General features: G+C 37.8%; 1 protein-coding gene across 5 annotated transcripts in view; it reads left to right on the plus strand.

Moving 5' to 3' along the window:
* Positions 1 to 12045, plus strand: part of adamts10 (ADAM metallopeptidase with thrombospondin type 1 motif, 10) — a 93840-nt gene that overhangs the window by 67966 nt on the left and 13829 nt on the right. For all 5 annotated transcript variants that reach the window (XM_038282398.1, XM_038282402.1, XM_038282401.1 and 2 more), the window contains exons 18-19: positions 1764 to 1887; positions 10133 to 10213. In XM_038282398.1, the coding sequence (XP_038138326.1) occupies positions 1764 to 1887; positions 10133 to 10213 (205 nt within the window). The remainder of the gene's footprint in view (positions 1 to 1763; positions 1888 to 10132; positions 10214 to 12045) is intronic.

Genomic DNA, 12045 nt, shown 5'->3' on the forward strand with positions numbered 1-12045 from the left:
AGGCATTTCCGCCCACAGAACTGCCGCTCATTGGATGTTTTTTCTTTTTCGGACCATTCTCTGTAAACCCTAGAGATGGTTGTGCGTGAAAATCCCAGTAGATCAGCAGTTTCTGAAATACTCAGACCAGCCCTTCTGTCACCAACAATCATGCCACGTTCAAAGTCACTCAAATCACCTTTCTTCCCCATAATGATGCTCAGTTTGAACTGCAGGAGACTGTCTTGACCATGTCTAAATGCACTGAGTTGCCGCCATGTGATTGGCTGCTTAGAAATAAAGTGTTAATGAGCAGTTGGACAGGTGTACCTAATAAAGTGGCCGGTGAGTGTATATCTATGTTCCATGTTAGAAAAGCTAACAGTAAACTAGCTCCACAGGTGGCTCTGTATAAGAAAGAATTAGTTAAGCATACGAGCCATGAGCCAGTTCTCATGTCAAAAAGAGTAAGGCACACTCCCAGTAAAAGCTGAGGCCATAGCTATGTCTTGGAGAGAAACAGGACTAAGCCCTGAAAAACAGGCTCAACTTTGTCATCTATAACTGAAGGTGTTGTTGGCGGCAGCCCAATTGATGTTTCCATCCAGGATGATCTCAAAAGGCCAAACAAAACAAGGCCAGATGAATCTTTTATGACAAGAAAAAAACAGACAACATAAAGTCAGGGTTTAAACTAACAAAATTTCAGAATGAGAGAATAAAGAATGAATGAAGCAGAATGATGAAAAGAGGTCCCTATGTCCTCCAGCATTCTAAGTCTATACCAGCATAATAATAGAGATAACTCAGGACCACCTACAATTACAGAGCTCTCGCCAACGAATCTGAGCATGTTGGCCGATACACTCAGATTAAAGCCATGGCTAATAGAAAAGGAGCAGTGATCCCTTTGTGACATCTGGGCTTCCTGCCTAGCGAATTTTAGCACACTAACAGCAGTGGAAACTGTGTTTTTACCTCCTTATCTACCTCCTTATTTCAACATATACATGTGAGATGCGTCGTGAAAAAGTGAACCTTGCAACCTTACGAATGTCATTGTCTCACCAAGGCAGGCAAACTCCCTGCCACCTCAGTTAGGGCGGCATTGAGTTTGCCCGCGCTCAGGTGAGAAGCTTGATTAAGCTTTATCACAAAGGAAAGTTTTAAGCCTTGCCTTAAAAGTACACAGGGCAGTTGGTTCTACAGGACAGGAGCCCAATAACTAGAGGTATTTTAGTGTTGGTATAAATCTATACTGCTTTTTATAGTTTTCTTTAAAAAAACAATGAAATAATCCCTCCAAACTGCTTTTGTCTCCCTCAGAATATTTTACATTACTGGCATCAAATTTTGTCTGAGTGAAAACGCATTTTGTCTGATCTGAAGCAACCAGCAGCCGTATGATTAATAGGAATTTTAACAGTTGTCGTTCATTTTCTACAGTTTAGTTTCAGTTTTGTTCCCTCTTTTAAAACTTTGAGTGAAACCACCTGCTTCGCTCATCATGAAATTTATTTATGTCGACAGCTTTGAGTTCAGCAACCAGCGAGCTTTCTGTCTGTGCAGGATCAGACAAAAAAATAAAAAAAGAAAGAAAGAAACAACAGCACACATCTGGATTTTCCATCTGATATTTCTGTGTTTTGATAAAGCAGTCTGGAAGACATTAGGAGGTAATTCGTCAGCCCGGCCTCTGACACCTCTGAGCCTACCGACTGTGCCCACTTCCGCCTGTGACCCTATCTGACCTCTGCATCTCACTGGTTTCTTTTTAATCGCAGCACGTAGGTTGTGATCGGGTGCTGGGCTCGGACGTACGGGAGGATCGCTGTCGGATCTGTGGGGGTGACGGCAGCAGCTGCATCTCTGTGGAGGGAGTCTTCAACGACTCGCTGCCTGAAGGAGGTAGAAACCAAAACACTTCCTGGCTTTATCACCTTTTTCTTTTGTGGTCAGGTAGTGTAATGCAAACAACCCAGGGCGTGATCTGGACTGGAGTCAAATGGTAGAAAGTGTTTGAGTTGAATTTTAAATTTCAGCTCTGTTCATCCTTCCAGAGATTAGACACGGCCAACAGGAAGCATTCACTATTGGAAGGTATGCAGTACAGTCTGTAGTTGAAGCAAAATGCACATTTTGGCTTTTACTACCCTGGGTTAAAAGATCTTCCTGGAAAAATAGCTTTTTGGAACATCAGCAGTTGAAAATATACTTTCAATAAAAAATGCATTCATAGAATAACCGCTCTAACCTAGTTTAACTTTTAATCAACATCAAGGATTTTATAGGGTCTTCTCATATTCTACTATTAATTTTATTTTATTTACTATTAAACGACAATGTCTAATAATATAACAGTAGAAATAAAAAAAAAAATCATAGTTCAACAAAAGGCTATGTTTCATCTTTAGTCCTTAGCCAGATGTAAAAAGGCACAGTAAAAAGATGTAGAGCTAATCAATACATGGTGAGAACAATTATAAGCATGCACTTAACAGCAGCAGTGACGGAACAATAGGAAGAACAATGACGTTATAAAGATTTGCAGGATCAAGGGTTAAGAGTAATTCATAAAGTTTCATTAAAAACATCCACAACTTTGAATAAAGCAATAGAATTTTTAGCAGGAGACACTAGAAAACAGTTACATGAAGAACAAAAAGAACCAAAAAAACAAAACAGGTAAGCTACTGACCTAAGCTTGCTTTAAAATCAGTCAGATGGGTGGATATCTAACAGCCTAGACTGTTTCTCTATGAGAAGTTCATGGAGAAGTGGAACATATCAAGATTGTAAGTCTTTATTTCTGTTTATTTTATTCTTTTTAATCCATTTCCAATAAAAACACAACATTATACACTTTAGCTGTAATCCAGAGTAAGCTCTGAAACAAATTCCTGCATTCCCTGTTTTTTTATGTTTTGTTTCAGAAAGTTAGGCAGTCATTTCACTGAGTAAATTTATGACAACAAATTACCCTGTGACACAACTCTGCTACTGCGCAGGGTTATTTGGAGGAACCCAACTTTAAGCCAAGATCTGCAGAAGGAATTATTATAAATGTGTCCTTTTCCACTCTTGAAATTAGATATTTTATCTTTTCCAAATATCTCTTCTTAACGTGAACTTTATTAAAAATGTCAGATTTTGATATTTTCAGCAGGAACTTTCCTGTTGCTACCACACACAATATGAAATATCATCTGTATGAAGATGATGTGCTACACATGAAATATGTTGCAAAATCACATCATTATTGCTACCACTTATGTGGCATGTAAATACATATTTAATGCACACAGAACGTTATTGGGCATTTCTGTTATTTTTGACCCCTAATTCAAATTGAGGGTGTTTTTCTCACATTTATTGGCAAACGTTATGTTTAAAAGTTTAATTTATATATATATATATATATATATATATATATATATATATATATATATATATATATATATATATATATATATATATATATATATATATTTTAAATCTATTTTTACATCCTATATCTTTCTATTAATCCCACATTTATTTCTAAATCTTACATCTGATAAATATCTTATTAGATATAATGATATAAATCTTGAATCCAAATATATATTTAATGTTAACTCTTAATTTTAAATCTCAGACTTTGATATCTGTTAAACTAAATATGGCAATTAACTATTCCTCCAGAAAACAGCTCAGTTTGTGGCTAGTTGTCCAAGGCGTAGGAACAGAAGAGATAAGGAGGCATCCGTTGACTCCATCCGCCTTTCCTTCTTATTCGTGGCTATTAGAGGCCTATGTTTAACCATGGAGAATCACATTATTCATGTTCCATTGATGACGACTTCTTATATTTTCATAGTTGTGCTAAACTCAGAGTTGATTAAATGCAGATTTATTTTATTTTTATTTATATCACCTGTTCTTAAACTGAAAAGTCTGAGTAGAGAGGAGAGGGGTGGAACAACTAGGAGTATCGGTTCACTTCTCAGGTTAGGACGGCCATTCTCTCTGAAAATTAATTAACCATTAATTAACTAAAAATGTTAAATAGAAATTCCGGCTTGAAGGACTATTTTATTTCTATTTTAATTTGTCCATTTAACCGACAAAGGAGCCTCATCAGAGCGTATTTATTTACTATTTCTGGATTTTTGCATAAATATACTTTGCTATTTTGTTTAAAATCGTTAACCAATGAAACTCTTCCTGCAGCAGCTCTTTATTCCGATAACTTATTGCAGACTAACCGGTTTAGGTGGCATTAAGTTGGACAGACAACACAGATCTCATGCGTCCAGCTAAGCAGTAACATTAGTAACATTAGCTGCTGTCAGAGTAAGCTGATAGATAGAGATGGAGGACTCACCATAACTCACTTAGCCCCCTTTCTACATATTTAAATATGGTGAAACATCTATATGTTTACTCTAGAAAATGCTCCATCATCTCTCTCCCCTTCTTTTCCTAAGCATGAAGGAACAAAGGTGACAAAGAAAGGATCTTGGATTAATGTGTGAGACCCAGATAGCACAACAGCTTTGAAAAAGTTTTGACCAATCAGCTTATTGCCATTTCATTTCTGGGGAAGATGTTGCGTCACATATGCTGTTGAAGATTCTCAGTCATCCAGGTCCTTGTCTTTCCAAAAAAAGAAAGTTAAAAACAATCCACTGGACTTTCTTTCCAAGTTTGAAGACGTTTCGCTTCCCATTCAGGAAGCTTTTTCAATTCCAAATGTCAGGAATAGGGGTGAGTTTGAGGTTTAATACAGTAGGTCATCAAAACCTTGTTTTTGTTTTGAAAGCATGCAAATTGAAACGGACGAAGGGGTCCATTGCTTTGGAATGGGGATTGTTTTGCTTCTGTTGTCAGCCTGCAATACCCCATACCTGTCTAAGTGTCTGTAAGGGGGGTTTATTAAAGATAATTGTTGGCCTGGCTGAATAGGCGAGGGTGGATTGTTTTTGATTTTCTTTTTATGGAATGTTGTGTCACAGTTTGTTTCAGCCTCAGCATCCAAGACACAATCTACAGAGTCATAAGCTAAAGGCTAAACTTCTTTAAGTTTGAACACTCCTTTCATCATTATGGTGTCGTTAATCTCTTTTTGAGTTTCTTTTATCAGAGAAAAGTGCTTCAGAAGTGACAGCTGAATATTGTTGCTGACCTTTCCATCTCTTTATGACCAAAGTGCACCGGTCCTCTGATGGCTACTTCCAGCAGGATAACACACCATGTTATAAAGAGCAAATCATCTCAGACTGGTTTATTGAACATGAGAATGAGTCAACTGTACTTATATGGCCTCCACAGTCACTAGATCTCAGTCCACAGAGCACCTTTGCACCTACTCTATAAAAACAACATGGCTTTGCAAAGCTAAACTGCAAGACATCTGGTCGATCATAAACCTTCTGTTTAGCAAGATGTTCTAAAATGTAGTGTGAGACAAACTGTCAGCTTCAGCTTGGTCTAAACTGGGTCATCAATACAACTGTAATCCTAAATTCAGCAGCAAATATGCAACATATCTGAGAAAAAAAAAACACAAAACAAAACAAAGCAGTGGCTCAGTTTAAGTCTAGACCTCAGCCTAGCTGTCAAATGGATATCATTACCTAAACCGAGCTTGTAAACAAGAGTGTTTGAAGATCCTCCACAACTTTATAAGAGACTATGAGGACATCTACTAAGTTTAAGTCATCAGCAAAATGACTTGGTGCTCAAATTGTCCAACTATATACTGAAAATTCTTTTAGCTTTTAAAAAAGCTTTAAATGTTTTGTTTTGTCGAAATCAGCCTAAACCTCAACTAAAGTGAGTTTAGATCAAACAACAGCTATAACGAAAATACTTTGGGTCACAATGACACAGCACAAAGTGTCTTCTCATCAACCAAACTTAAACTCCAGGCACAGGACAGGGGACGGCCTCTGGTTCCACCTAGGATTTATAACTGGGAGAATCGCTCAGTCATGTCTACAGCCAGCTTTTGACTTCTCTAGACTCCAAAAAGGCCTTCAGCCAACACTTCTCCTCTGCTGTCTGCTTCGGTGATTTAAAGGATCCCTCTGGATTTTTTGACCTGCAGCAGAGCTTTGGGGGCACTTTTTATATGTGTGGCTTTCCATTTGGTTCACCTCACACATGTGCATTTTGAGTCGCAGGCACTATGATATCCTATTTTTCAATTTGCTTTGCAGCGGAAATGTAAGGAAGTAAATATATATGTACAAACAAACTTACACATTAAGTTTCAGTGTGTATTAAGCACTAAAGTGATAATATGTGAGAAATGAAGGCAAAATGTAGTAGAAAACTGTGCATCAAAATTCAGGAATGTCTGTGCATTTTCTTTACTCTATTATTAACATGCCAAGCGATAACATTATCCATATAGAGAGAGTTTTATGACCACAGAATGAGGCCAAACCGCTGCGCCTGCACTGTATAGCTAAGAAAAATGACATGAATGTGTGCTGGATTTCAGCCTGTTTGAGAAAATAAAGAGATCTCCTAACACTGCTGTATTATCTGTGCTCCAATCTTTGCACTGATACATTAATGTCGACTAAAGGTTTCTCCCCATTTCTCAAAATCTGTCACTCAAGCAGGAGGTGAGAGGTTACTTAATTACTGTAAACAGATTTTTCTCTCAGAACTTTTCTCTGACACTTTCAGACAATATCTTGTGTGTCCAAAAAACCCTCAAGCTCCAAAGGGTGGAATCTAAAAACTGCCACTGGAAGGCGTTAAATTGTAGTTCAGCTTTTTTTATTCTGTCACTGTCCAGCGAGTTCGAGTTATTTATGGGGCTTCAGCACCTGGTCTTCAGGTTGGACGGCAGAGCTAAGCTGAAAACGGCAAAGTGAGGCAAGATTCGAGGTGAGATGATTAAAAAGAAGAAAGAAAAAAAAACATGGAGGAAAGACAGATGGTGTGACTGGAGAGAAAATTCTGTTCAGTTTATTAATATTTCTCATGTCATGTCAAGGCTCTTTACAGAGACAATTTAACCAGATCATGCAGTCGGATTGGTTCAAAGTTTTCTGTCTAAAGACAACCAGCTGATAGCACTGAATCGAAGGCAATCCCTCACATTTAGCATGTGTGTTGTGACAGTGGAGAGGAAAACTCCCTTTTAGCAGGAAGAAAACCTCTAGCAGACCAGGCTCAGTGTGAGTGGCCATCTGCTGAGACCGACTGGGGTTCAAGGAGACAGAAGCAGAGATACATAAAGCAGCTGCCAACCCTTGAGGGAGTCCTGTCCAGGAAACACACAGCCAGGAAAGGCAAGGCAAGCTTATTTGTATAGCACAATTCAGTATATGGACAATTCAAAGTGCTTTACAATGAAAGCAGAATAAATGCAAATAAAGATAAAAAAGCATGACTAAAACAAATAAACCAGTTAGACCTCAACCTTAAACTAATAATACCTAATTTACAGTAATAGTTTAACTTTAAAAGTCAATGGCAGTTCTAAACAAATTGTTTTTAACTTTGACTTAAAAGAACTCAGGCTTTTAATTCCGTAAAAATTCAAAAACATCCACTGGACTTGGTTTTCAAGATTTGAAGACGTTTCGCTACCTCTCCAGGAAGCGTTCTCAATTCAAATGTCTGGATCCGCAGTGAGTTTAGACATGATCCCTTCCAGATATCACCAAACCCCCCACCCCATCATAGAGGAACGAGGGACCTACCCGCTACAGCCCGTGAACAATACCTCCTTAACGACCAACCCTTAACAATCATAGACAGGTTTCAGGTATTACAGGAGACAATCCCCCCCTTAATGGCAATCCCCCCTTTATTGATTATTAACAGAAGGAGCCAGTGGAAGGACTTCAGAACCAGGCTGATGTGTCCTAACTTCTTAGTTCTAGTGAGAACATGGGCAGCATTGTTTTAGATCAGCTGCAGCTGTATGATGGACTTTCTACCCAAACATATGAAGACAATGTTACAAAAATCAATTCTACTAAAGATAATGCATGAATTAGTTTTTCTAGATCCTGCTTGGACATTAGTCTTCTAATCTTGGAGATGTTCTTCGGGTGATAAAAGGCTGACTTAGTAACAGCCTTTATGTGCCTCTGAAGGTTCAGGTCTGAGTCCATCATGAGACCAAAATTTCGGCCACAATCAGTAGTTTCTAGCTATAGTAGCTGAAGCTGTGCGCTAACTCTGGGTCTCTCTTCCTTTGGTCCGAAGATAGATCAGATGAAAATGATTACCTCTGTTTTGTTTTTATTCAGTTGTAGAAAATTATGGTGCATCCACAGACTGATCTGTTCTAAGCATCTAATCCACGCACTGATGGGTTCATAGTCACCTGGTGACATTGTGATGTAAAGCTGTCTGTCGTCTGTATAGTTATGGTAACTGATCTGGTTGTTTGCTATAATCTGTACCAAGGGGACCATGTAGATGTTGAATAGGAGGAGCTCCAGAATGGAGCTTTGAGGAACCCCACTTGTGAATCTTCTGGTCTCTGGTTTAAAGTTTCCTTCTAACACATAGAAGTCTTTGTCCTTCAGGTATGATTTAAACCAGTCCAGTAGTCTACCAGAAAGGCCAACCCAGTTTTCCAGACGCTCTAATAAAATCAAGTGATAAACAGTATCGAATGTTGAACTGAGGTCCAATAATACCAGGACTGTGGTTCTTCCAGAGTCTGAATTTATATTGATATCATTAAACACCTTAATCAGGGCAGTCTCTGTACCATGCTTGGCATGAAAACCTGACTGGAAGACATCAAAGCAGCTTGTCATTGTTAAGAAAGCATTTAACTGTTGAAACACAAGTTTTTTTTTATTAATCTTACTGATGAAGGAGATGTTATATATGGGTGTGTAGTTCTGAAGGGCTAGTTTTTTCCAAGCTTCTCTTTTTCAACAATGGTTTGATAATTGCTGATTATTAGCCTCAGGGCCAAAACACTCAACATGGGGGATGTGTTTTTGATTTGAATAAAATCAGACTTAAAATCAGATGAGAGAGTAGCTCTGAGCCAGCTTCCATGTCACAGGATGAAAAAGAACACATACAGTTAGTCACAGTAAGAGAAACAGGACTACACTGAAACATAGGCCAAGTTCCAACATCTATAAAAAAAAAGGTGTTAATGGCAGCAGCTCAGCTGATATTTCTCTCCAGGATGGAGTCACAGCCAAACAGAAACAGCGCAGATGAAGCTACTATGAGAAAAAGCAGAGAGGGCATACCTATAGACACTGAACTAACAAAAACAACAGAATGGGAGAATAGAGATAGAAAGAAGCAGAATTATGAAAAGGGGTCCCTATGTCCTCCAGCAGTCTAAGCCTATAGCAGCATAAGGATAATCTGAGCCACTCTAACTATAATGTTTATCAGAAAGGAAAGTTTCAATAATAATAATAATACATTTTATTTAACAGCGCCTTTCTTGACACTCAAGGTCACTTTACAAATAATGCAAAAAAAATTAAATAAAAAGAGATGAAAATACAAAATACAGATGCAGGAACATAAAAAAACAAAAAAACAATCATGGATAGGGAAAAGAGCAGTATATTCACAGATAAGCGAGCTGGAACAGATGGGTTTTGAGTCTTCAAGCCTTCCCTTAAAAGTAGACAGGGTCTGACCCCGAGATCTGCCTCCCATTCTACCTTTAGAAATTCTAGGAACCACTAGTAAACCTGCGGATTGAGAGTGAAGTGCTCTGTTAGGAACATAAGGAACAATCAGCTCTATATGTGAGAAGGAGGGTTTTTAATTGTTTTCTGGATCTAACTGTAAGACAGGAGAGATATGATCCGTCTTCATAATTTTCATCAGAACACTAGCAGCGGCTTATTGGAACAACTGAAGTCTATTAACTAAATATTTTGGACTTCCTGATAGTAAAAAATATAATAGTCCAGCTTTGAAATAACAAATGCATGGACTAGTTTCTCAGAATCTCCCATGGACAGGATATTTCTTATTTTTACAATGTTCCTTGCAGAGATGTTCTTTCTAAGCAAATATTTTAGGTTATCTAACTGTGAATACAGCTGCAAACTAAAGCCTCTTCTTAGCAAGTTGATGTCCCAGAATGTAAAACACTGAATAAAACTCCTTTTTACTTTCATTTTTGTTGTCTTTTTCTTCTCCCCAGAATATGAAGAAGTGGTGAGAATACCTAAAGGATCAGTGTTCATCCACATACAGGAGCTCAACATCTCCCTCAACTACCTTGGTGAGTTAAAGTTTATTTCAACAAACATATTTCTGAGAGTCTTATTCAGGTTAAAACTTTTTTGAAACTCTTTTCTTAGTCCTTAACCCTCTTTATGGTGCTAAGTTCTGTATAAGTTTGGAAAGTAGCAGACACTGCAAAAAGCTGGAGGCTTGTCATTGATTGGATAGCAACTAGAGGGGGTTAGGTGTTTAAGGATATTCCAACAGATTAGAAGAGACATCAGCTTGAATAAGTAACATCTGGTTGAATTATCCAAACAGAGCTCAAAGATAATGCATGAATGCTGACTGTTAGGCCGGGGTGGTTGCCTATAGGCCTCAAAATAGGGTGAGACAACAGAAGTATAACAGAAGACAGTGTTGGTAGCTGAAAGCTGCCAGGTCCAGGTAGACCAGTACCTGGGCTAAAGTTCGGAAGCAGCAGCAGTATAAAGTTACAGTCACAGGCATTTCCACATTAAGGATTTTTTTTTATTTCATGATGTTTTTCTAAAGTCTAAATCTAACTGTAACTTTACCTTCTAACTAGGGATATACGATATAATCGGCCCCCTATCGGTATCGGCCTGTATCTGCCTTAAAACTGAATATCGGACATCGGCCACCCCACCGATATTTAACCCGATATTTGATCAGCTTCTGAGTTTCTAAAGTCTAAAAAAAAAAAAAAAAATACTACTACTTCTTCCTCAAAAACTTATTTTTACAGACTTAAAAACTTCTAAAGACGAGGGAAAAAATATTGATACATTAAAATATCACAATATCTTCATATGCTGATATATTGCCATTTAAAAACACCATATCAATCTCTTTTACTAATGAAATATTGCTATATGTCATCGTTATGCTACGAAATACACAGAAAATTCACGAAATTTTGCCATATTTTTATATGTTGATATATTGACGCGGTATCGATCTATTTTACTAACAAACTCTCACAAGAATTTGCAAAATATCACGAGAGTTTGTAACAGAATGATGAAATTTCACAAGATTTTGAAAGTAAAATAGATTGATACCGCGTTTTTAAAAATCTACTTGATATCAGCATATGAAAATATATTTGAGTATATTATTTTTCAAAGTGTCAGAAATGGATAACAAAACTGCTATTTTCAATGACTACTTATTTTTCTCCAGCTTTAACATCAGTATCGATATCGGTTATCGGCTACATGAGTTTTAAAATATCGGCATATCAGATATCGGCCAAAATCCCAATATCGTGCATCCCTACTTCTAACCCTGTCGCTGAGTTCCAGCCCTAATGTCGAACGATGTCATCATATTAAATATTATCTGTTAAGCCAAGTAAGATCAGCTAGAACAGGGAAACCAAAGAGGTGTTTAAACATATTTGGTCTTGCAGTATTTAGAGTTTGCAGCTGGAGGACAGGTCCAGTTGCTCTGGCTGTGTAGATTACTATTAAACATGCTAACAAGACCTTAAAAAGGAATTCCTTCTCTGCCCACTAGATTGTTTGCTTGCAGTATCCAACTACTGGAGATGAAAGATTTTGGATACTTACAGCCAGGGCAGTTTCTGGATACTGATCGATAGGTTGAGATACAGGAGGAACAGGCAATTAAAACACAATGGAAAGCTGGTGTATCGGGGCTAGCAGCTGGTTACCCAAGCTGATTTATACGGGGATTTAAAATGTTTCTGCTGACTTTAGTCCCACACTGGTCCTATCTTTGAAATTACACTTTGAATTGTTTTATTGTCCCACAATGGGGTAATTCTGGTGTTTACAGCAGGAAAAAAATGGTCACACAAATGTGGACCTGAAAAAATTGAACAAGAATAACATAATACACCAG

Source organism: Cyprinodon tularosa, unplaced genomic scaffold, assembly GCF_016077235.1.
Source record: "Cyprinodon tularosa strain WSP-4 unplaced genomic scaffold, ASM1607723v1 ctg182, whole genome shotgun sequence".
NCBI classification, from domain to species: Eukaryota; Metazoa; Chordata; class Actinopteri; order Cyprinodontiformes; family Cyprinodontidae; genus Cyprinodon; species Cyprinodon tularosa.